Genomic DNA, 25,452 nt, shown 5'->3' with positions numbered 1-25,452 from the left:
GCCCCTGCCTCCTACGAGATGGGAGTGGGGTCCACCCTGGGAAGCCGAAGAATGGGGGGAGATTGAGAAGGACAGGGGATCCCATCCTGCACTGCATGGGGGTCCCAGCAGAGGAGGGGCAAGGGGACTGGGGACTGAGCCCTGGGAGACGAGAGCAGAGGGAGGTGACCCAGCCCGGAGCTGGGGAGGAGGCGGGGGCGGACGGCAGCTCACTGCCGAGGCACGGGGGAGGGGAGACTCGGCCCCAGCCGTGGGCCCAGCACTGCCTGGTCAGGATGGCGGGCATCCCGACGGGCAGGTCAGGCAGAGCCTGGGCTTGTCTCCTGAAGCACTGAGAGCCAGCGGCTCAGCCTCGCCCCTCCTGCCGCTCTTCGGACATGCTGCGCCGGGGCCTTTGCTAGAATCACACCAGCTCTTAGTGCCTTTCTTAAGATGCTCCAGAACCTCTGGGCCAGGGGAAACCCAACCCCTGCCTGCTGGCTGGGTGAGGAGAGCGAGGCCACGGTTGCACACCCAGGGCGGACGGTGCCCTGCAGGCAACTGGCCCTAGCCCACCTCCCCACCAAGGCCACGCAGGGAACCCCAGAATGTGGGACGGGAGAAACACGGGCCCTGCACTGAGGGCTGGGGGACCACACCAGCACAGAGAGGGGGGCCCCCCGGGCCAGATGTGCAGGACTCTGGCTGGCCAAGGAGGCGCGTACAGGTGAGTGGGGAAGAGTCCTCCGGCTCAGAGCGCTGATGGCGGGCCCTGGGGACCCTCAGGCCTCGGCCCCCGAGCCTAAGGCCTGGTGATGGGGTTCCTGAGCGCTCCCCCATCCGTCCTATAAACAGGCACACGGGCGCGCACAGATGCAGACACAGGAAGATATAAACAGGCACACGGGCACGCACAGATGCAGACACAGAAAGAAACACCAGCTTAGAGGAAAGGATGCACATTTTCTTGTTTAACAAAATAAATTAAATATACGAAGCTTCAGCTCAAACTCTATATAAAATTACAGAGGCCTGGGGCCGCCACGGGGAGTGGGGCAATGGATGCCCGGCTCCGAGGTGGACATCCAGTGTGGCCAAAAGGCCAGGTGGGTCCTGGGCCTCAGGAGAGGCCAAGTCTCTGTGGCCCAGCCCTCCTTTCATCATTATTAATATTATTATCTTAATTTCTTAAATATAAATATCAAGGGCCCCTTCTCTCTGGCAGTGGGACGGGAGGCACCCCCAGCCAGCTCCGGCCTCTCAGGACGCAGCCTAGGGCTGCTCCGCCCGACCCCCCTGCCCAGGGCACTGGTGGACTCCTGGACACCCAGGACAGGTGGTGGCAAAAATAGCCTGGGCAGGGACACAGGCGGGCAGGCGTAGGGAAGGGGTCGGAGTTTTTGGTTTGCAAAGCCAGGGTGCCTCTCAGATCTCCTGCCAGGCCGGGGTGGGGGGGTGACCATGGCCCCCATGAAATCCTTATCACGGGGCCAAGGGATTCCTTCATGAGCTAGCCCATCGCTACATGCGCACTGCAGAGTTACAATACAGACCTTCCCAAAGGCTTCTTAGTCTGAGTGTGTGTGTGTGTGTGTGTGTGTGTGTGTAATTCTGTGTGTGTGTCCAGAGGTATGTCATGCATGTGTGTGCGTCCAGGTGTGTGTGTGTCTCACGTGGGGCGCCTCGCACCCGCAGTCCATCTTCCTCTGTGGCCTCGCCCCAAGCCTGCGCGGCTGGCCGGGCCTCCGCAAGCCCACCCCGAGGCAGCCTAGCACTGGTAGTGGATGTGTTGATGCTGGTGGACCTTGCCCTCCACGTGCGAGTGCGTGTGTGAGTGCGTGTGCGTGTGCGTGTCCGTGTAGAGTTTGGGGTAAAGCTTGGGGCCGGCGGCTGAGCCCGGGCCCAGCAGGTGCTGGGGGGCCGCCGGGGGCCCGAGTTCCTCACACAGCCCCACACCGGGGCCGGCACCGAGGGTGGGGGGTGCCGGCAGGTCCTTGTCCCCGCCGCGGTCGCGGGCCGTCGCGGGCGGGCGATGTGCAGGCACCGGAGGGGCGGGCGCGGGGGCGCATGGCTTCTTCTTGGCCTGGCAGAGCCACAGGAGCACGGTGCCCAGGATGAACACGGCGCCGGCTGGGATGCCGATGACCACTGGCCACGGCAGGCTGGTGGTGGAGGACGAGGGGGCCACGGGCGGCCCTGGCGGCTTGGGGTCTGCAGGAGAAACCGAGGAGGGGGCGGGGAGGGGAGCGTCACGTGTGGGCGTGGCCCGGGCGGGGCGGGGCGGGGCAGGGCGGGGCCCACGCACCGGGCAGCACGGTCAGGAAGGCGCTGCGGAAGCTGTAGCCCATGGTGTTGGCGCCCAGGCAGATGTACATGCCCGCGTCGTCCTGGCGCGCGCGAGTGATGAGCAGCTTGTTGAGGTAGGAGCCGTCGGGCCGCGACCACACGTCACCCGTGGGCAGCACCACGAACTTCTGGCCGCCCACGTCGATGGTGGAGTTGTAGCGGCCCTCGGCGCCATACTCCACGCGCTTCAGCCACTGGATCACGGGCTTCACGTCGCTGCGCACTTTGCACTGGAAGGATGTCGTGCCTCCGAAGTCCACCGTCGTGTTCACGGGGTGCGTGCCCGTGAGGACAGGCTTGGAGCGCGTCCGCTCTGCGCAGGGACGTGCGTTGGGCACAGGCCCCAGGCGCCAGCCCGCGCCCCCCCGGCCCCGCCCCCGGCCCCGGCACTCACGGATCACGTCCACCTTGTAGGTGGCGTTGATGGCGCCCGCGCGGTTCGACACGCGGCACGTGTACTTGCCGCTGTCCTCGGGGCGCAGGTTCTTCAGGCTCAGGGTCCACTTCTTCTTCCTGTGCTCACCAGCCTCCGGGCGCGTCAAGGCCTGGTCATCCTTCATCCACATGATGTCGGGCCGTGGGTGCCCACTGGCCACGCACTTGAGCCGCACGGAGCTGCCCACGGGCCGCGCAATCACCCGGCGCCTCATCTTGGAGGGCTGCGTGAAGCGGGGCCGGGCTGCGCGGGGCGCAGGGGAGGGGGCGGGGCACAGAAGTCAGCGGGCACTGGGGGGAGGCACAGCCCCGCCCCCCACCAAGATGGCGGCGTCTGTCCCTGTGCTCACCCCACTGCTTGCTGGCTGGGTCTTCCTGGCCCCCGGAAGAGCCGTCGTGCCCCGGGCTCTCCCTTCCTGGACTGGTGTCGTCTGCAGAGGGGAGGGTGCATGAGAGGGGCCTCGGCAGCCCCTGTAAGACCCCAGGACTGGCTCCCGGGCCCCAGCCTCAGGCCCAGCTGGGAAAGCTCTGGAAACGCCGACAGGAGCCCATGGGCGCACACCCACGTCTCAGAATCCCAGAGACAGCTGGGCCGGAGCCGCCCACCCGGCGCTCTCCCTGGGTGCAGGTGACCCCGACAGGCGTGGGTGGGACGGAGATCTGGCTCCCCCACCCTGGCTCCGGGGGGTCTGCAGGGCCGGGGGGAGGTGGCGACCAGGCCCAGCCGGCAGCTGCAGTAACCCTAGCCCACATCAAGGGGCCGAGGGCTTGGTGAGCTGACATGGCTCGCATACCGCCTGGTCGTCCTGCCCTTTGAAAGGACGCTGGGGGGGACACCCACAGTATTCCCATTCCACAGCCCAGAGAAGGCCTGTGGGGCCTGGGGGGGGCGGCGTGCTGAGGAATGCCCCCCCCCCCAGTGACAGCCGCCGCCTCCACGGCCCAGGACCAAGGCCAGGCGCTCGGACCCCACCCCGGAACCCGGTGGAGGGGTGCGTGGGTCAGGCTCCTCCTTTGTGCTGCCAGGGAACCTGCCCCGAGGGACCCGCCCGGGAGCCCAGGGGGAGGGCGAGGCGCCAGCGCCTGGTACCAGCGAGTGGAGGGCGTGTTCCTGGGGGCGCCGCCCAGTCCCCAAGCCCGGGCCCCAGAGGCAGAGGAGAACAGAAGGCCCTTCCTTCCCAGCGGCCCCTCTGAACTCCGAAACCTGAGCCTCAAAGTCATGGCCGACGCCAAGGCTGCCGGCCCGCCTGCCCCACCAGGCTGCCCTTCAGTGGGACCACCACCTGGGGCCCCCATACCCACCCCTGCCGCCCCCCCCAGCCAGCCCTGGCCCCCAGGTCAGCAGAACTTTGGGGGACAAGGGGTCGGGAGGAAGGGGGACCCCAAGGTGAGGCCTGAGGGGGCGGGGCCCGGCCTGGGGGGTGGTGTCCTGGGCTCAAAGGCCGGGAGGGGAGCAGGGCGGCTCTGGTCCCGGGGGCAGTGGGCCGAGCTCATGCAGGGTGAGGGTGGGCACAGAGGGAGGGTCTGCCTCCCTGCCCGAGCTGACTAGGCGCGAACAGCAAGGCCCCGCCCTGGCACGGCCAGCACTGACCCATCACGATGAGGGTGTAGTTGACGCTGAGGCTGCCGAAACCGTTGGTGGCCTTGCACACGTAGGCGCCGGCGTCCTCCCGTTCCACCTCCTTCACCTTCAGCCCCTGGGGCAGCACGCGGAAGCGGCTCCAGCCGCCGTGGATTGTCCGGCCATCCTTGGTCCACATGGTCAGTGGCGGCGGGTCGCCCTCCACGGGGCACTGCAGCCGCACAGTGCGGCCTAGCCGGGCCACCTGCCGCGGGACTACCTTGTCCGCCATCCTCGGGGGGCCTGTGGGGGTCAGAGGGCTCGCTCAGGGAGGAGGGGACCAGCAGGTGGTCGGTCGGGGCCAAGGCAGGTGTGGGCACTGGGAGCCGGGCGAGGGCTGTCCCTGCTGGGCCCCCACCCCGGGACTCCACCCAGATACGCCTACCCAGCTCCCAGACCACAGGAGGCGGCGTTCACCCAGGGCCCACTGCGCTCCCGCACGGGAGCCGGGATGCGGCTCGCCCAGGACGCACGTCCGCAGGCGAGCGAGGGCGGCCCCCACCGCCTCCCTGCAGGCACCCCATCTGTTTGTGTGTGCACGTGCGAGCATCCCTGCGTCTGGTGGCCCATGTCTGTGCCTGTGTGTACATGGGCGGCACCAAACCAGGTCTGCCTGCCTGGACAAGAGCCTCCCTGCTGCCAGCCAGGCCACACCAGGTCACCAAGGCCCTGGAGTCAGAGGGCAAGCAGCTGGGCCTCCCAGCCCTGGGTGACCACTATCTGCCCTGGGAGAAGCCTGCGTCCCGGGCTGAGGCCGTGGTGCCCTTCACCAGCGGGAAGAAACCCATCCCCGTCCCCACCGGCCCGGGGCCACCCAGGGACAATGGGGATGACAGGCCTAGAGGGCGCGAGAGACGGGCCAGCTGGGAAGGACGCTGCGGACATCAGAAGGCTATGGAGCGATCTCCTGGTGGACCCTCAGTCCCCTCCTGCCGTGCCCCCCGTGCCTGACGCCCTGAGCTGGGGCTGGTGTGTAGCCCCTACACCACGGGAGGACCGCGAGGGTGGAGGGCTCTTACATGGTCACGGACGGCCCCCCCGGACCAGGAGAGGCAGCCACGGGCACCCGGCTGCCCTTCCCAGGGGCTTGGCTGGGCCTGGCTCCCAGGACTCCGCCCACCAGCCACTGGAAGGGGCACCCACCCCACACGGCAGCCACTCCAGGCCGTGAAGGCCACGCCCCGAGCCCTGGCCGCACGGAGGTGCCGGGGGCGTGGCTGCGCTGAGACGCTGGGCCCGGGGCCTGAGAGCGGCATGTGTTTTTAATAACCAGCTGGTGTTTCTTCAACGTGCAGTCGCCGCTGATTCTGTTGCCGCCTCACAGCCAAAGTGCTCCTGCGGGTCCCCCAGAGACTAGCGCCCAGGGACCCTCACAGAGCACGGGCCCCCATCGCCTCCGCCTGGGGTGCGGACGGAGGGTAGGGGGCCATCCCCGTTGGGATGCAGGGAGCTGACAGCCCAGGGCTCAGCTTCTCTGGGGCCCCAGGTGGGGAGGGGGTCCCAGGGGACTGGGGTGTGAGGGACACAGAAACACTAGGCACCTTCCCTCTACAGCCTCCCCCCTCCACATCCTGCCCCATTCGGGTGGCCCCACCCCCTCCACGCAGCCCCTGGACAGTGGGCCATGCCAGAGGTACCAGCCAGCCAGCCAGCCCTCTGGCTTCCCCTGATACCCGCCTCTCCCTAATCACTCACTTGTCTCCAGGGCCCCCCAGGCACCTACCCAGCTCGCAGTGGGAGAGGCTTCAGGGCCCCCAGACAAGTGGACCTTCTGAGGCCCCCCAGGCCGCCCAGGGTCCGGGCCTCATTCCCAGGCAGACCCTGTCCACCACCTGTCACTGCCTGAAATTCCACCATTCACAGGGGCCTCCCAGGCTGCAGGACAAAAGGGCACCCCCAGCCCTTCCCGGGCTGACACCTGGGTGTGAGCATCACACGCACAAGCACAGGCACATGGACCCACACACGTCCACACGGACACACGCGACGGCCCGGACAGCACGCGGGGAGGACGGCGCCCGCGCGAGGAACAGCATCGCTCCCTGCTGGGGCTCCGCCTGTCCCAGCGGCATCGTGGGGGCACCGCTGGCGGCTGGTTCAACACCCCCGACTCCCGAAGGAGCCCGCTTCAGTGGCAGAGAACGCGCCCGCCTGACAGTGCGGCCCCTCCCTCTCCCCACCCGCCAGAGGAGACCATGTTGGGGGGCACCTACTGGGTGGCAGGGACGCCACCCTCGGTCCTGCGGAGTGGAGGGACAGGGCCAAGTGACCGCCAGATGGGCCGCAAGTGTGGCCCCGTGGGCCGGCCTGTGAGCAGTGAGGGGGACGAGGCAGCGCCCGTCCAGAGGCCCCGGCTGGAGCCAGCCTTGTCCTAAAGCAAACAGCCCTCCTCCCCTCTGTGGCCAGCCTCACCCCTCCCCACCCCCACCTGGGCTCCGGGGGACCCTGCCCCCCACCCCAGCTTCTGCGAGAGACCCCCCAGCAGGCTCACCAGCGGGAGGCCTGGCCCCCCAGATTCCTGGGAATTCTGGCCGCCAGCACGGCTGCTGCAGCTCTATATTTAGCCTGGGAAACACAAGCCCTGCTGTTCCACCTGGACAAGGCCTCCCGCCCCTCAGCCACAGGGAAACTGAGGCCTGAGCTGGAGACCCGCAGGCCCCTGGAGGGCGTGTGGGTGGGGGCAGCCGACGCAGCCTTAGTGCCTTCCCCGCGAGCGCCTCCTCCAGGAAGCCCCAACCCTGCACCCACCCGCAGTCACGGCCCTAGGAGGCTGCGGGCACAGGCAGGATGCACACGGCGCAGGCATGGCAGACACGGGGCAAAGGCAGGCTGGGGCCGGGTCTCACCCCAAGAGGGGGGCTGAACGTCAAGGTAACGGGCAGGGAAGGTGTCGCCCCTTCCTCTCCTCCATCCTCCTCCACCCTCAGCTGTGAAAACATGGTCAGGAATGGGGGTACTGGGGGGGATGGGGGGCAGCCGCTCCAGGCGCCCCACAAACCCAGCTTGGATTCCCAGCCGCCATCCAGAGCTGCTGTCACACACAGACCCTGTCACACCGACCCCCAGGTGCACACCCCAACAGTGGGCGCAGACTCCCTGCCACACACACCCCACCTCTGAGCGCTCCGGACACCCAGGCCCACAGCCCCTCCCCCTGCCTGGCCAGAAGCACCGCTTTCCCCCGTTTAGTATAACAAGACCCGGCTGCAACCCCAGCTGATAGCCCTCCTGCCCCGGGGCCCAGGGAGGCAAAGGTGCTGGCAGGAACAGAGAAGGGACCCCCAGCTGTGGCCCACCCCATGCCCACCCCCCCGTACCCCCAAGCCGTCTTCACAGGCCCTCGGGGCCGCCCCGAAGCTCAGCACCCCACACCTCACCGCCCCGCGGCCTCCGCGCAGCCTGGCGCACCTTCCCGACACCCCCTCCTCCCTCCCTGCCCCCAGGGGCACTCCATCTGGACCCACGCTGGCAGGGGTGAGAGGGTTCCCAAGTGTCGGGCTGCACCCCTCCCCACCACCCGGGGTGTTCTGTGGGCCCTGGCTTGCCGACCCCAAGCTCCCTTCAAGAGGGGCCGGGCCAGACGTCGCCCCTCTCCCAGGGCCCATGTGGCAGAGACCAGCAGGGGCCGCAGAGGCACCCCGTGAAGCCGCAGACACAGCTGAGGTTGAGGGTACATGCAGCACCGGCCGGCTCGTCAGGGCAGCTCTGTCCCCCACAAGCCCTGCAAAGCCCCAGAAATTTCCAGCCTGGAAGGGGTTCTCTGGCAGGGGCGGGGGAGGTGGGGGGAGCATCGGGCTAACCAGCATGGGCCTGGCCAGTGGGGTGAGGGCGGCCAGCCAGGAGCCACCGTCCTGCTGTGCAGGACAAGCTAAGTGAGAGGCGTGGGGAGGGGCGCTGGGCCCTGGCTGGGGGGCCGGAAGGGGGCAGGTCCACCCGGGCTGCCTGGGTACCTGACGCCAGACAGGGCAAGTAGGCACTCTCTGGGGGGAGCGGGCGCCCACAGTGGGGACCGGGTGCAGCAGGGTGAGCTGGGAAGGCCGCAGGGCCAGCACCCTCCCCAAGAAGGCGAGGCCTGGGGGGGGAAGGACAGGAACACCCCAGGGCGGGGGCACAGGTGAGGCCCACCCCAGGGCTGCCACGAGGGGGGCAGGCTCGGCACACGTGCACACCCACACTCGCATACAGGCTCCCGGTCAACAGCCGGCCCAGGGCGGCCCCGGGGGCTGGACCCACGGGATCTGTGGTGGAACTGGTAGGACCCGCAGGACAGGTGGTTGCCCCAGAAACCAGGCCATTCTGGGCGTGGCAAAGGGACGGCCTGACCCACCGAGCAAGCCGCCGGGAGCGTCCCCTCCACCGGCTGCCCAGCCGCGCACCAGGGGGCTGGCAGACTGGGGGCCTCCAGGTCTGTCCTCTTCTCTGGAGGCCCCCAGATGGACCTCCAGTGGCCCCCCAGCTTCAGGGCTCCTCCGCCTAACCCTCACCACCCCCAGGACCGACAAGTGAGGCCCAGAGCATCACCCTGACAGGGCCACTTCCCTGGGGGGGGGCCCATGTGAGCTGCCTACGGGACAGTGACCAGAAAGCACCCAGACCCACCGCCGGGCCTCCCTCAGCTGGACACCGGGCAGCCCCGTCGGGTGTCCAGATCTCACTAGGCCCACCAGACTCAACGCTGTCTCACCCCGACCCTGCCCACCCCGCCATCCACCCCCACCTCACCAACGTCACTTGACCCAGACCCTCCCCCAGCTGCCAAAGGACCGAGAAGGCCCTTGTCCAGTGAGGCCTCCCACACCTGCCGGCACCGGACCCAGAGCACAGGGTAACGCGCCGCGGGGCCCAGACCACCCCAGGGGCCCCGCCCCAGGGGGCCCCGATCCAGGTACCAGAGTCACCTCAGAGGGGAGACGAGGACATTTTCCTGAGCCTGGAGCCCCTGGGCGTTTAAGCAGAACCTCGAGGGTGAGGGCGATGGCTACGGCAGCAGAAGACCCAACGCACCCAGCAGCCTGGCCTGCGCGACCCCAGGTCAGAGCCCCTGCGTCCCACCCATACCTGCTCCACGACAGCCCACGCCCACGGCGGGCTTCTTGAGGCCAGGACTGAGGCCATGGGGCCTGAGCAGGCCGGCCCAGACTAGGCGCCCCCAGGCCCCCAGAGGCCACGGGGCAGGCCACCTGGCCCTCAAGGCGCACATGCTGTGTCGGGCTGAGCTCCAGAGTCAGCCCCAGTCCCCGCCGGAACCCGGACAGGCTGCTGCACGAGTGCAGAGGGCAGCCCCGAAGCCACTGGCAGTGGCCCTGGACCAGGAGAGCGCGCTCCGCAGGCCCCGGTTCCTCCAGGGCTCAGGATCATGGGAGCCAGAGGGGGTCCCTCCGCCCCGCCTGCTGCCCCAGGTCCCGTTATTCACTCTTCAGCCACTCAACAGCGCACAGCTTGTGTAAATCTCTCATGAAATAAACTCCCCGGCAGGAAGAAAAGCAATTGTGTTTCCTGCCAAGATGGGAAACCCTGGATTTCAGCAGCCCTTAGGCTGGAGCAACTCCTGCAGTGCCTCAGGGACAGCTCCTAGAAACCCCACCCTGGGCCAGTTCTCCTCAAGGCGGCCGTCTGCGCTGGATGGGGGGGGTAGGCACCTACCCCACCCCCTGCCTGCCTCCAGGCCCCGCCCCCAGCCACTCAGTTGGGGCACAGGGTGTGGATGGAGGCCCCGGGACTCCTCGCTGGAGCCAGGAAGGCTGGCCACAATGTCCTGGGGGAAAAGCCCCCAGGACACCCCCTCAGCTGACCAGCCTCTCGGCCCAGCCCTTCCCCACTCAAGGCCCCTACCCCACTACACCAAGGCGCCCGCGTCCACTGGATGTCCACTCTGGCCCCGGTGAGCTGCTCACCTCTGCCCACGACATCCCCCCAGCTGGAGGCCTGTCCTTGCCTACCCTGACCAGCACCCACCTCTCCTTCCAAGTCCCGGGGTGACGCCCACGCCTCTGCGTTCCACCTCCCTCCAGTGGACCCCGGGCTGCGACCCCACCTGAGGTAGCCCAGGTGGCCCCTGCTCTCCTGGGCCCCGAGAGGAGCGAGGCTGGGACTGACCAGGAGCGCCTGGTGGCCACCACTAGGAAGAGCGGGTGATGGGCAAGGTAGGTGGGGCCACACTGGCTGCAGCGCCGCTGAGGTCTGGGGACGGTGGCATGGGCGCGGACACGCTTTCCTTGCACACGCTGCCCCGCCGACGGAGGCTGCCACCTGGACGCACCAGGGCTGCAGTCACCAGGCGAGGCACAGCGTGGGGCAAAGGAGGCCAGCGTGGACGGCCACACAGCGGGGAGGCGGCCACAGCCCGTCCCCCCGGCACGTCAGTGAGCCCGAGCCGCCCAGGTGATCGGAGGCTGAGGCTGCTGCCGGGGAAAACCAACATGTACCACGTTAGGGCCGCGGAGCCGGGCGGGAGCCGGGGGCCCACTGATCCCCCCACAATGGAGACAGAGGCTGCGGGCAGCCCAAGCTCAGCCTGGCCCAGCCAAAGGCCACTTTGTTCGGCTCCCTCCTCCCCCCAGAGGAGGCAGTGATTTATTTTCCCTTCCAGGAGTGGGGCCCAAGACAAGACGTAAATGGGGCCGCTGGCCCACATCCCCAGCTCGCAGAGCCTGGGCCGGGCTCCCACAAGTCCACCTCAGCCCTGGCCGCACACTGGCCAGCACGGCCTGCAGGGACCTAGAGGGGAGGAGAAGGCCCCCTGCAGCCTGGCCAGAGGCCGAGGTCAGACAACGCACATGCACACGCCACAGCCGCCCTGACGGCCACATGCTTCGCCAACGACTCACACACCCCAGCAGACCCTTCGCGCCACAGCCCCAAGGCAGGGCAGCTCCAAGTCCTCTCCATCCCGCGGGAGATAGGGCACCCGGCACACCGGCCAGGTCCAGGGGACAGGGCGGGGCCTCCGGGGCTGGCTGCTCAGAGACCGTCCACCGCACCGCCATCCTCAGAGGAGTTCACACGCGGCACCTCTCAGAAAACCCTGAAATGACTTCTTCCAAAGTAATTTGTAAAAGGCATTTCATTCGGAACCTCTCAGAGCTCCCACTGTGAGAAATAAAATGGAAATGGAGAAAGCCAACCTCTTTTTTCAAATTTGAAAAAAGAAAAAAAACAAACAGTTTAAGACAAACCCACCAAGATTGTGAAACTTTGGGAAAAGGGGAACTTTAAAAATATGATTGGAGTCTAGAAATGTACCGATTCCAGAAATTGTGACACCACGGGGAAAACGGCTTTCAAAAAACCACCCAAACTCTGTCTGCGCTGGTTTGTCAGCCTAAGAAGGTCCACGCTCAGCCTCTTCACTCGCCAAGTGGGAAGGGCCTGCAACGACTCTGCCCTCCAGTCCAGGCCTGGCGGAGAAGCCAGCACAATTCAGGAAGAGCACTGACCCCGCACCCCCAAAACCACAGAGGCCCTTGCCCTTGCAAAAGGGCTCCCACCCCTCTACTGCCGCCAAGGCCCTCGCCATGCAGCCCAAGGCCTCAGCCAACGGGCACAGAGCAGGGTGTGGTCCCTCTGGGACCCCTCGGTGCCGAGGCAGGCCCTACCGCCCACTGCCATCCACGGCCCGCTGCCACCCGCCACTCCACCTCCGGCTCCAGCCAACGACCAGGCCAGGCCAGTGGCCTCCAGAGCCTCCCTGGCCAAGTGGCCGGAGGACAGGCAGGTGCGTGGATAGGGGAGTGCAAGCAGATAAAAGAGCAATCAGAGTCCAGGCCGCTGGCCACTGGCGGAGGGGGGCCTTGCCGGGCATGACCTGAGTGTCCGCAGTACCCTGGACACTGCCCGTCCCAGCCACGCCTGGGCAGCCCCCACCCTCAAGCGAGCCGGCCAGTCCCCGGCGGGGCAGGCGGGGCCGCGGGGGTGGGGTGGGTACTGTGGCATGAGGCCCACCTGGGCCGCCGCCCGCCACCCCACACCCGAACGTGGCCATATAAGGCCGGGTTGGTCTCAGTGCGCCCGCTGGGCGGCAGCGGCGCGGGGGGAGGGGTGCGAAGCCTCAGAGGACTGGTAGACAGGGCAAGGACGATCCTGAGTGGTCAACACACCCAAAGGGCTGGCCTGGCCGCAGGTCCCGCCTAGCTGAGGGAGGCCAGCACTGAGCATGGCGGTGGGAGTCTGCGGGCACGCATCACCCGTCAGCCAAGGACGCCCCTTGCTGGGGCTGGTTGCGGGGGCAGGGGTCCCTCCGGAGGCATCTGGGCCTGCCCGCTTGCACAGCAGGTGTGTGAGCCCACGTCCAGACCCGGGTGTGGTGCACACCGAGAGACGTAGTGTGTAGCTGGAAGTAGGTGGTCTCAGGGTCTGCATTAAGACAGGCCCCGACCCTCCACCATGCAGTGACCCCGTGCGCTGGGCACTCAGTCTCCCAGCCCCCACCCTGTACCTTCCCAGAGATAGGCAGGCCTAGGGCACAGGGCTGGGTCATTAGTCCCAGAGGCCAAGAATGTCCCCACTGTCCCCACACCCAACCCTGGCCACCAGGGGGATCTCTACAGGTTCCCAGGGGCCTAATTGGGTCCAATGTGGCCAAACAGCCCATCACTCATGAATCCGCCGTGAGCAGCTGCCCGCAACTGCAGGGATGTGTGTGTGGATGTGTGCGTATGTCCTGAGGGGAACTGGGGCCAGAGCCCACCCGGCCAGCAAGCGTGGGGCCCCACGGATGAGCTGGGGGTGCCCTGAGAGTGAGGGGTAACCCTGTGGGAGAGCTGGAGGGACCTCATGGATGAGATGGGGATGCCCCATAGGTGAGGGGTGCCCCACAGGTAGCTGGGGAGCCACGTGAGTGAGGGGGGGCCGCGGGTAAGCTGCAGTGTCCCATGGGTGCACTGGGGCTCCCCGCGGGTGAAGGGCGGGCAGAGCCGGGCCAGCAGGGGCGGGGCGCAGGCACGCGCGCCAGGCGGGCACTGTGGCAGGGTTCAGGGCCGGAGGGAAAGGGGCGGCGCTGGCGGAGGCCGGGGCGCCGGGCTGGGCGCCAGCACTCACCTCGGGCGGCGGTGGCCGGCGGGAGGGCCCCCAGGAGCAGCAGCAGCGGCAGCACCAACGCGGGGCTCGGCGTCATCTCGGCCAGTGCGGACCTGGGGTGTATTCGGAGGCCGGTCACTGCGTGGGGGTGGGGGTCGCCCCGCCCCCCGCCTTGGGCCCCGGAGCCGCCCGCACCCCAGCCCTGGGTCGCGGGGACCGGGGTGCGGGCCGCCCCGCCTTCCCTGCCGCGCTCCGGGCGGAGGAAGCGGCGGCTGGGGAACCGTGGTTATCAAAGGCAGACAAAGGGTTTACACTAATTACCGACCTCCCCCGCCCCCCCTCCAAACACCGTCTGGATTCCTGGCTCTTGTAACTCGGGCCCTGCCCGCGGGACACACAACACCGGCGGCCCCGCAGATAATCGCCTGCGCCATTAGCGGACAAATTTGCGTTGGGGGGGGGCCCACATGGGGTACAGGGGCGGGGGCGGGGCACTGGCAGGACCTCGGGCCAGGCGGGAGCGGCGGCGGCGCGTGCCGGTGCCGGCGGCTCCCCACCGCAGAGCGGGAACCCGGACGCTCTCAGCCCGGGCCCCCGCCCCCGGCCCCGGCCCCCGGCCCTCCCGAGTCGGCCCGCCCAGTCTGCCCCGGGGATCGCGGGCGCGCGGAGGGGCTCACCTCGGCGGTGCTCGCGGGCGGCGGGGCTCAGGGCCGGGCCCGCGGGGCGCGCTGCGCGGTCATCGCCGCCCCGGGCGCCGCACCCCGCCGCCCCGCGCCCCCGGGCCCGGCCTCGGGACGGGGCGGCGCTACCTGGGCGCGGGCGGCTCGGGTCGGGGCCGGGGCGGGGGCCGGGGGCTGGGGCCTGGGGGCGGGGCGGGCGTCGGGGTCGGTCCGGGGGCCGGGGCCGGGGTCCCGGGGCGGCGGGGCGTGGGGCCCGGGGCGCCGCGCCGCGAGGCGTCCTTCCCTGCGGGGCTTTGTCAACTCTCCCGGAGCGAGCGCCGAGCCCGCCGCGCGCCCCGCCCCGACACAACTTCCTGCCAATCGGCACGCCGAGGCCGCCGCGTCCCGCCCCCTTGTCCCGCCCATCTCCCCGCCCCCTCACCCCGCCCCGCGCCCGAACTTTTCGCCAATCGGCGTGCGCGCCCTCCCCGCCCGCCTGGCTCCCCGCCTTAACCCTCGCGGTGCGGGCGGCCCGCGGGCGGGTCGGCTCCCCGGGGCGCGGCCCCGCTCCCGCCCCGCCCCGCCCCGGCCGGCCCCTGGCCCAGCCACGCCCCCGCACGGCCCGCCCCTAGTCCCGCCCCCAGCCTGTTCCCACCCTCCCCAGCCAGGTCCAACACACCGCGCCCCCTCACGGCCATCCGCCTAGCCCCGCCCAGGCCCAGCCCAGCTTTGCGCACCTCCAGGTCCCGCGGCGTCCACCTCACAGCTGCACCCGTTGGCGCCCGTGTTGGAGCACACAACTTCAGGCCACCAACACCCCGCGCACCTCCAGAGCTGGCCCTGATGGAGCCCCAGCTGGGCCGTCAGGGCTCCGAGGTCTGAGCCCCCGGTTGTCGTGGGAGCGGAGGGGAGATCCAAGACCCCGCTCTGGCCCCAAGAGACTCCAGGGTGGGCCAAGTCGCAGGTGATGTGGGGTACTGAGGTCCTGTGCAGATGAAGAAACGCAGGCACAGAGAGGTCAGGTAATTTACCCAAGATTTCCCAGGCGGCACTTGGCATGCCCAGGACTGGAACCGCACGCTGCAGAATCCAGCTCTCCTGTGGACCTTTCTCCACACTGCCCCGCTGCCCTTCCCTTTCCTGTTCAGCAACGTGCACACACTGGCTCCCGTGCCTCCCCTATTCCCATCCATCAGGGTCTTGCAGAGCAACCCCCATCCTCTCTGGCCTGAATCAGTGGGCCAGGCTCCTCTGGCTTCCCCTCCACTGTCACATCTCTGGAACGGAGAATCATCATTTAAAACACAGCCTTGACAGGTCTCTGGCTCCCCAGTGCCCTCAACACAAACCCCACCACCCTTGAGGCCCTGGATGCCTGGGTCCTGTCCAGCTCCCACCCCACCCCCACCCCCTGCAGCCCTCCCTCCATCCCCTCTGGACCTTTGCCCATGCTACTCCCTCAGGAACCCTGCCTGGAACAGCCTCTCTCCTCTCAGGAGTTCCCTCTCCCAGGAAGCCTTCCAGGGAACACTGGAACTGGAGAGGCCTTGCAGGTCCGAATCGCCAGGGCAGAGGAGAGCTGGGTGAGGGTGTGAGCCATCAGGGTTTGGGGCCCGGTGAGACACCGGCTTCGCACCTCTTCCAAGCCAGTGAGAAGGCGGTTCCCAAATCCTGTCTCTGGGCCCGGGTGGGCACCTCGTGGGAGGGTGGTGGTGAGCCAGGCCCGCCCCCCCATCCTGCCTGCACGCAGGGTGAAGGCCGAGACGTTGGCAGACCCGAGTAGCCCTCCTGCACTTGGAGTCAGGCCCCGCAGCGAGAAGGAAGCCAGGAGAGCGGGTTCAGTGCCCACCTAAGGACTGTGCCAGCGGCGCTGGGGTCACAGACAGGTGCTCTGGGACAAAATGGGCATGTGGGGGAAGAGGTCCGGGGCTAGTGGCGGGCTGCGCGGGCAGGGTTATGAGGAGACGCCACCGGGGCGTGAAGAGCTGCGGCAGGTGGGAGGCTGCCAGGGGCAGCTGTGTGAAAGGTGGCTCTGAAGCGGGGTGGGGGTCGGAAACAGGAAGCGGGCCGAGGGCGAGGCGGCCCTGCGCCGGTGTGCGGGATGAGGTGGGCCGTGGGGAGGGGTGTCCGCCAGGTTAGCAGCGCCAGGTGGGGGCGGCAATCCCTGCTGGCGGGCGAGGGGCCGTGGCCTGGTGTGCGCGTGGGAAGGGGCGCGTCCCGGGCGGGGCTCACCTCCCTGAGCGGGGACGCGCTGCCCCCTGGCGGAGGCTCGGAGCGTGGCGGCCCCCGAGGCCGCCCGGCTCCCCTCCCGCCCTCCCTCCCTCCCTCCCTCCCTCCCTGGGACCCGCGGCCGCCTCTCCGTGCAGGACGCGGTGCTCCCCACGGCGGCGCCAGGCCAGCCTGAGCGCATCTCCAAAGCCGCCTCCTCCACGAAACCCTCCCACCAGCGGGCTCCCACTTCCCCTTCATGACAATGGGCCCGGAATACGCAACCTGTTCAAACACTGTCCTTTTAACCTCCCGGTCTCAATCCTCCCGTCTGCAATCAGACCCCATGGAATTATCCTGGGGATTGCAAGAGTTTCTGTCTCCCACCTGCCGGACACAGCGAGCCCCAAGAAGTATTTATCTGCTCTTCATACAATCGTCAGTCAACCACGAGAAGCTGAGCCCTGGCTCTGTGCGAGACCGGGACGGGTGAGGGTGGGCAAGGAGGGCGTGTCCGCAGCCCTGAAAGAGGAGGCATCTTAGTAGCAGGTGTAGGGACTGAGAGAAACGCCTCTAATGATGGAAAGTGCTTGCCAGGGAATTGAAGCCCCTGACATACAGGCTTCTGCTTCTGCTCCAGATGAAATGACAGAGACCAAATTTACATGCTCTCCGCATGTTAAAAAATTTAAAAATTCAGAGATAAATACATGTGAAAAGCAGCAGCTTTTTTTTTTTTTTTTTTCACGCAACAGGAGACAGCGATCCTTGCGAGATGGCAAACAAATGAAGGGAGACAAATAGTCCCTGCTCCCCCCTGCAGTTTCCAGGGCGCAGTGCCGGCAGTGGGGACCCAGGCAGAGCCCAGAGGGAGGGGGAGTCCCGGGAGGGCAAGACGGCTGGGGTTCACAGGGCAGAGTCCTGGAGAGAGCTGTGCAGACAGGTAGCCCCAGAGGCCCGCAGAGGGTCACCCTCGAGGCTTCAGCGGAGTACAGATCAGTCCAGAAGTGAACAGGAACCGTCCAAGGCTGGGGAAAAACCACCGAGAAGGATGGGAGTCCACAGGGCAGGAACACAGTGCCTGCATTCAACAGCTAGAGCTGAGAACCTAGTAATTCAAGCGGTGTCAGAGTAGAAAGAAGGGGCTTGCCTCAGTAGAAGGGAAAAATCAACTCTAAACTAAATGCATTTCTGGTCCTGCCCAGCAAAGCTTAAAAACAAGACCTAAAGGATCACACAGTTTCCAAGTCACTTAACTGTGTCCCAGAAACAAATGCAAGAATATTTACAGGAATACAAAACTATCCAGCACCCAACAAGGTAGAACACACAATGTCTGACATCCAACCAAAAATTATTAGGCATGAAAAGAAGCAGAAAATGATAACCTGGACTGAGGGGAGAAAAATAATCAAAAAGGACCCAGGAATGACAAAAACAATAGAATTAGTGGACGAGAACAGCAGGCACGCTTCCTGTGACTATATTCCACGTGCGCAAGATGCCAGTGGCAAGGCAAGTATGTTAAGTAGAGACATGGAAGACTTTTCTAAGGCCTCCAACTGAACTCCAGGGAGGAGAATCAAAACGTCAGATACAGAATACACTGAACGGGGTCAAGAGAACACTGTGAAAGAAAAGGTTGCGAACTTGAAGGCAGAGCTACAGAAACTCTGCAAATGAAACAGAGAGAGAAAAATGACGGAAAGAAATGAACAAAGCATCCGTGCGTTGGGGGACAGCTTCAGGTAGTGAAATACACCTGGAACTGGAGCCCGAAGGGAGAGGACACAGAGGTGGAAAAGGAAGAATATTTTAAGAAAAAGTGGCCAGAATTTTCCAAAATGCAGTGAAAAACATAAACCCACAGTTCCCCAAAGCTCGACAAAATTTAAGCACAAGAAACATGAAGTAAACTACACCAAGGACCGTCCTCCTCAATGCTGAAAACCAGTTCTAAAGAGAATAGCTTAAAAGCATCCAGAGAAAAAAGGCACATTTTTATACAGGAACAAAGAAAAGGGTGATTGGTTGATGTCTTGAATGAAAACAATGCACCCAAGAAGACAGTGGAGCGGTATCTTTGAAATGCAAGAAAAGGAAACCCACCAACCTGCACTGTTTACCAGCCAAAGTGTCTTCTGAAAACAAGGGTGAAACAGGGCTTCTCCAGACATAAGAAGCTGGAAGAATTAGTCACTGGCAGATCTGTACTACCAGAAACGTGAAAGGACATCCTCCAAGTAGAAGGAAGATGGGACCAGAGGGAAACCAGGAGCCACACAGAGAAGTGAAGGGCCCCAGAAAGGGAGACTATGTGAGCCGCTGGAAGGAATGCTTTTTTAATGATTTAAATTTCTTTAAAAGATAATCAATCATCCGCTTACAGAAGAAATAACAATGTATTGTGTGATCTCTATCATATGAAAAGTTAAAATGTATGATCACAGGAGTACAAAGGCTGGGAGGGGAAAATCAAATGGTGTTTTAAGGTTCTCTTACTACACATGAGATGGTATGATCTCACTCAACAGTGGATATTGACAGGTTAAAAAACGTATAGTATAGGGGCTTCCCTGGTGGCACAGTGGTTGAGAGTCTGCCTGCCAACGCAGGGGACGCAGGTTCGTGCCCCGCTCCGGGAAGATCCCATGTGCCGCGGAGCAGCTGGTCCCGTGAGCCATGACTGCTGAGCCTGCGCGTACGGAGCCTGTGCTCCGCAATGGGAGAGGCCACAACAGTGAGAGGCCTGCATACGGCAAAAAAAATAAAAATAATAATAATCGTATAGTATAAATCCCAATGTAACCACTAAAATAACCAAACAAAGAATTACAGCTAAGAAGGCAACAAAAGAGACAAATGGGATAATTTAAAAATATAATAATCAAAAAAAAGGGCAGGAAAAAAGGAGAAAAGAACAGATGAGATGAGTAAAAGATAAATAGCAAGATGGTAGATTTAAACCCAATCATATCAATAATCACATTAAATGTATATGATTGAAACATCCAAATAAAAGGCAGAGGTTACCAGATTGGGTTAAAAAAAAAAAAAGCAAGATTCAACTATATGCTGCCCACACAGAGCACACTTCAAATATAGACACAAATTGGTTAAAAGTAAAGGGGTGGGAAAAGATAAATTGGCTAACACTCAACAGAATAACTGAGTGGCTGATGTATTAATACCAAAGCAAAGTTCAGAGCGAGAGTGTGACCAGAGAAGAACTGGGCCGTTTCATGATGACAAAGTTCTAATCATCAAAAGGACGTAACAGTCCTAAATGTGCGTGTACCTACGGCCCGCGGTAAGAATCCATGAAGCAAAAGCCGGTTAGGAGAAATGGGCAAATCCACAATTATACTCAGAGATTTCAACACTCTTCACCCAAATGTGATTCAACAAGTGGACAGAAAATCATCAGGAATATAGAAGACGTGAACACTCTCACCTAACTTGGCCTGATGGATATTTACAGAAGAGTCAAACATTTCCTGAGCCACAGGTGGCAATATTTTTTAAATAATTCAAGTCATTCAAAGAATGTTGTCTGACCACATTGGAATTATACTAGAAATCACTAACAAAAGATATCTGGGAAATCCTCAAATGTTTGCAAACCAATAATCCCCTTCTTTTTTTAAATATTTTATTTATTAAATAAATAAATTTATTTATTTTTGCAGCATGTGGGATCTTTCGTTGCAGCATGCAGACTCTTAGTTGTGGCGTGTGGGATCTAGTTCCCCGATCAGGGATCGAACCCGGGCCCCCTGCATTGGGAGTGCAGAGTCTTAGCCACGGGACCACCAGGGAAGTCCCAGTAATCCACTTCTTAATTTCTCATACATTGAAGAAGAAACCAAAGGAAAATTAAGAATTATTTTGGGGCTTCCCTGGTGGCACAGTGGTTAAGAATCCGCCTGCCAATGCAGGGGACACGTGTTCGAACCCTGGTCTGGGAAGATCCCACATGCTGCGGAGCAACTAAGCCCGTGTGCCACAACTACCGAGCCTGCTCTCTGGAGCCCGTGAGCCACAACTTCTGAGCCCACATGCCATAACTACTGAAGCCCACCTGCCTAGAGCCCGTGCTCCACAACAAGAGAAGCCACCACAATGAGAAGCCCGCACACCGCAATGAAGAGTAGCCCCCGCTCGCCACAAATAGAGAAAGCCTGCACACAGCAACAAAGACCCAACGCAGCCAAAAATAAATAAATAAAATACACTTTAAAAAAAAAAAAAAGAATTATTTTGAACTGAATGGAAATGAAAAGAGAACATATCAAAAACTGTGGAACACAGTTAAAGCAGTACTTAGAAATTTATGGCACTAAGCACCTAATTAGAAAAGACGGGGCTCAGATCAATGACCTCAGTTTCCTTCCAAAGGAACTAGAAAACATGAGAAAAGATGAAACCCCACGTAAGCAGAAGAAGGCAAACAGGAAAGATCACGTGAGAAATCAATGAAATAGAAAACAAAACAAAAAGAAAAAAGTAGAGAAAATTAATGAAACCAAAAGCTGGTTCTTTGAGAAGATCAATGAAATCCATAAATCTTTTATACGTGGATCTGAAAAAAAAAAGAAAAGACACAGATTATCAATATTAGGAACAAGAGACGCAACGTTACGACAGATTCTACACACATTAGAAGAAGAATAGGACCAGAATTTGAAAAGATACGTGTTCACCGCAGCACTGTTTACAATAGCCAAGACGCAGAAACAACCTAAACGTCCATCAACAGAGGAATGGATAAAGAAGACGTGGTGCATATATACAGTGGAATACTACTCAGCCATGAAAAAGAACGAAATCATGCCATTTGCAGCAACATGGGTGAACCTAGAGATTGTCATACTGAGTGAAGTAAGTCAGACAGAAAGACAAATAGCATATGATATCGCTTATATGTGGAATCTAAAAAAAGGCTACAAATGAACTTACCTACAAAACAGAAATAGAGTTACAGATGTAGAAAATAAACCCCTTACCGTGGGGGTAAGGAGGAGAAGGATAAATTGGAAGATTGGGACTGACACATACACACTACTGTATACAAGACAGATAACTAATAGGGACCTACTGTTGCGCACAGGGAGCTGTACTCAGTACTCTGTAATGGCCTATATGGAAAAGAATCTAAAAAAGAGTGGACATATGTATATGTATAACAGATTCACTTTGCTGTACACCTGAAATTAAGAACATTGTAAATCAACTATACCCCGATGCATTTTTCTTTAAAAAAGAAGAATACGGAATATTGTGAGTAAATTCATGCCAATACATTTGACACCTTAGAACTGGACAGATTCATCGGAAAACAAAAACTACCAAAGCTCACTCTAGAAGAAGTGCAAAACCTGAATGTATTTATTAAATAATTTGAAGTTTTAATTAAAAATCTTTCCACAGAGAAAACACCAGGCCCAGGGAGGGTGGTGGTGGTGTGATGAACTGGCAGACTGGGATTGACATATATACACTAATATGTATAAAATAGATAACTAATAAGAATCTGCTGTATAAAAAATAAATTAAAAAATTCAAAAAAGAAAGGATATGCCACCCTCATAAAATGAGTGGGGGGCATTTCCTCTCTCTCTGCTTTGTAAAACAATTTGAATAAGATTGAAAATATCTGTTTCTTCAGTACTAGGTAGAACTTACCCAAGGAATTATCTGAGGTCGGATTCTTTTGTGGGTATATTTATGTATGTATGTGCCTGTGCGCATGTGTGCTTATGTGTGAATAAATTTTAAGCTATTAATTCATTTTCTTTACCGATAAGAAAAAAAAAAGAAAACACCAGGCCCAGATGGCTTCACTGAGAAATTCTACAAAACAGTTAAGGAGGAAATAACACCCATTCTACGCAAACACTCCCAGCAAAGGGAAGAGAAGGGGCTACCTCTTGACTCATTCCATGATGGCAAATACAGAATGACAAGAACAGAAGCCTACAGCACAGTATCGGTCATGACCACAGACGCAAAACACCTGAAGTTTTGGTTAATCAAATCCAACAAAAAAAGGATAATACATCATGATCAGGTGGGGTTTATCCCAGGGATGCAAAGTTGGTTTAACATTTGAAAATCAATCAACATAACTTACCATATCAACAGAAAGGAAAAACATATGATTATCTCAGTAGATGCAGAAAGATCACTGGACAGAATCCAACACCCATTCCTGATGTTAAAAAAAGAAAACTCTCAGCAAACTGGCAAAGAAAAGGACATCCTCCAACTGAGAAAAGGCATCTACAAAAACATTACAGCTAACATCATACTTAACTGTTAAAGAATGACACTCACCCCTTAAATGAGAACCAGACCTGGGGTTTGCTCTCTCCCTGCTAGTTCACATAGTGCTGGAGGGTCAAACCAGTTCAGACTGCAAGGAAGTAAAACGCCCCTGATTTGTGAATGACAAGATCATCTATGTGGACGATCCTACGGACTCTACAAGACAAAACGTCACCGAAATGAGCAGTGTTAGCGCACTCAGCGAGGTGGCGAGACACAGCCAGCCACAAGCAACAAGTTTCCAGAGCCAATTACACACATGTCATCGAGTCACGTGACGTAGCGTCCCACTCGCTGGTATTTACCCAACAGGAAAGGAGGTACATGTCCACACAATTTTGCACACAAGTGTTCACAGCGGCTTTATTTGTAACAGCCCCGAACTGGGAACTACCCAAACGTCCGTCAACAAGTGACGGGGCAAACCGTTCTCGGTCCACACGATGGACGTGATCAGCCATAAAAAGCCGTGAACCATCCGTCGACACTTGGCAACGACGCAGGCGAGTCCGAAGGTGACTGTGCTGGGGAAAAAGGCGTGCGAACTGTGTGACGGCGTCTGTACCACATTCTAGAAAGAGCCAGTGGGTCTACAGTGACCGAGGCAGACGTGGGGCTGCCTGGGTCGGGGCTGGGAGGGGGCGTGAGACGACCTCTGGGAGTGATGGGAACAGCCACTGTCTAGATTGTGTCAGAGTTTCATGGACAGAAACAGGTCAAAATGTATCAAATCATATGCTCTAAGTAGTGTCAATTATGTCTCAATAAAGTTGTTATTTAAAACAACAAACAAATCAGGTTGATCTGCTAGACAGACAGACAGACAGACAGACAAGAGGCCTGTGTGGAGGGACTGGGGAGGCCGCTGAGGTGATGGGCTCGGCCTTGGCTGCTGAGTGAACACACGAAGTGTGAACGGGGGTGACCTCACTTTTAAATGCACGAGACCCCTTTTCGGTTTCGCCTTCTCTCCTGGGGCCTCACTGGAGCCCCCCCACGCATGGGGCTGGCCACTCCTGCACCTGTGCTGGGACCACTGAGGGAGGGACCCCTCCTCCCCGAGGGACACTGGGGGTGCTGCCGGCGACTCTCGGTCACAGACACCATAGGAATGGGTGGCCTCGAGCTGGGCAAGTGCGGCAGAGGAAGAGGCTGGTTGCTATGGCAACAGCCCTGCTTCTAAAGACTGGGCGTCCCTCCTTCTCCCTTGAAAGGGAAGAGGCAGAACTGAGAGCCAGGGGCACGCGGGGACAGGGGCCTCCCGGCTTGGCTCCTGTGGCCACAGGGCCGGTTCTACGTGTTGCTGCCGGACCGAACCACCCGCACTCACCCCACCCCAAGAACCCGCCGGGGCCCTTGTCTGCTCAGGAGCAGCAATTTGCGAGGAAGGGAAATGGGGACAGATGGGCAGGACAGCCACACCGCCCCGTGTACAGCCTGTCCACGTGCGCACGCGGGCTGTTCTTCTGCCCGCACAGCCTGTCGGACACATTCTGGGAAGAGGGAGCCCCACCCTCGAGGATCGGCCAGCAGGAGCCTGGTAAGCACCTAGCAGTGCACCGCAGGCACCGGGCCACGGGGCTGGCGCTGGCCCCTGGGACCAGCAGCACATGGGTGCTTGGAAATGCAGTCTCAGGCCCCATCCCAGACAGACTAGAGTCAGGCCCACGTCTTTTTTTTTTTTTCTGTACGCGGGCCTCTCACTGTTGTGGCCTCTCCCATTGCAGAGCACAGGCTCCGGACGCGCAGGCTCAGCGGCCATGGCTCATGGGCCCAGCCACTCCACGGCATGTGGGATCTTCCCGGACCGGGGCACGAACCCGCGTCCCCTGCATCGGCAGGCGGACTCTCAACCACTGCGCCACCAGGGAAGCCCCAGACCCACATCTTAACAAGACCCCAGGCGACTCACACATGCAAGTGTTTGCAGCCATGGGCCCTCAGGGGACTTGGCGAACACGAGATGGCCGATTACATGCAGGGTCTCGAGAAATGACGCAGGCGGCAGCTTCTGAAGTGCTGCTGGAGGCACGCACAGGCAGAAAATTGTAGGTCCGCTGGCAGGTCTCTGAAGCCCCTTGTCATAGCGAGGCTAGGGCCTTGTGTACAGGACCCAGAGCCCCTGATGGAGGGGAGGCTGGCCCCCCTGACAAAGAACTGCCTGTACAGTCACTAGCCTGTGGCCCCAGTTACGTAAGGGGCACCTGCGGCAGCCTCAGTGACGGCCCTATGGAGGGGATTCCTAGATGATGGCTCTGAAGTGAGGCCGATCCGCACACACCGGAAAGCCACCGTCGCTGGTCACACGGGGCGTGGGCCTGAGGCTGGGAGCCCACGGCTTTGCAGACCCTTCCTGTAGGTGTTTCCACCTCCGCAGAACGGAGAGTGCGCCGTTCATACTCAGCGAGCAGCCACAGCCCCACACTGGCCCCGGCTGCCGCACGGGGGCTATGGTGGAAGCCCCCAGGCCTGCCCTCCACGCCAAACCAAAATAGCACCATGTTTCTGGGGTTGGGTCCAGCATCAGGAACTGGGGAGACGTGAGGGTGGGGATTCCTTCTCTGTTCTCCGTATCACTCGCCAGATGGGTGCCGAGTGACAGATGATCACAGCATAAGCCAGGGCGACACCGACCGGCTGAGGTCTGGACGTGTACCTTTACCGGACAAAATCCCACAGTCCGTGGCGCCAGTACGCAGCGCAGCTGGCTTTCCTGTCCCCCTCGAGGAAGGAGACCAGCGGGCTCCCGCACATGGCAGGCACGGCAGCCCACCTTCGGAGTCTGCCTGATGGTACCAACGCTCCCACCACCTGAACACGGTCCAGGGATCTTGGTTCCCTTGAGGACATTATGCCGATTAG

General features: G+C 61.2%; 1 protein-coding gene across 2 annotated transcripts; it reads right to left on the bottom strand.

Moving 5' to 3' along the window:
• Window positions 1-922: 922 nt before the first annotated feature.
• FGFRL1 (fibroblast growth factor receptor like 1) lies at window positions 923-14,353 on the bottom strand. Of its 2 annotated transcripts, XM_033856477.2 has the most exons (7): window positions 14,074-14,351; window positions 13,418-13,509; window positions 4,352-4,624; window positions 3,111-3,191; window positions 2,720-3,004; window positions 2,285-2,638; window positions 923-2,190 (listed from the first exon to the last, which is right to left on the bottom strand). In XM_033856477.2, the coding sequence occupies exons 2-7, from the start codon at window positions 13,491-13,493 to the stop codon at window positions 1,748-1,750; spliced, it is 1,512 nt and encodes a 503-aa protein (XP_033712368.1). In that variant the 5' UTR covers window positions 13,494-13,509; window positions 14,074-14,351; the 3' UTR covers window positions 923-1,747. The 2 variants fall into 2 exon arrangements, with proteins under 2 accessions (XP_033712368.1, XP_033712367.1); XM_033856476.2 differs by having other exon boundaries at window positions 2,285-3,004; window positions 14,074-14,353.
• Window positions 14,354-25,452: the final 11,099 nt, after the last annotated feature.

Source organism: Tursiops truncatus, chromosome 5 (genome assembly GCF_011762595.2).
Source record: "Tursiops truncatus isolate mTurTru1 chromosome 5, mTurTru1.mat.Y, whole genome shotgun sequence".
Classification (NCBI taxonomy): domain Eukaryota; kingdom Metazoa; phylum Chordata; class Mammalia; order Artiodactyla; family Delphinidae; genus Tursiops; species Tursiops truncatus.
This window is presented reverse-complemented; position numbering and strand designations above follow the sequence as displayed.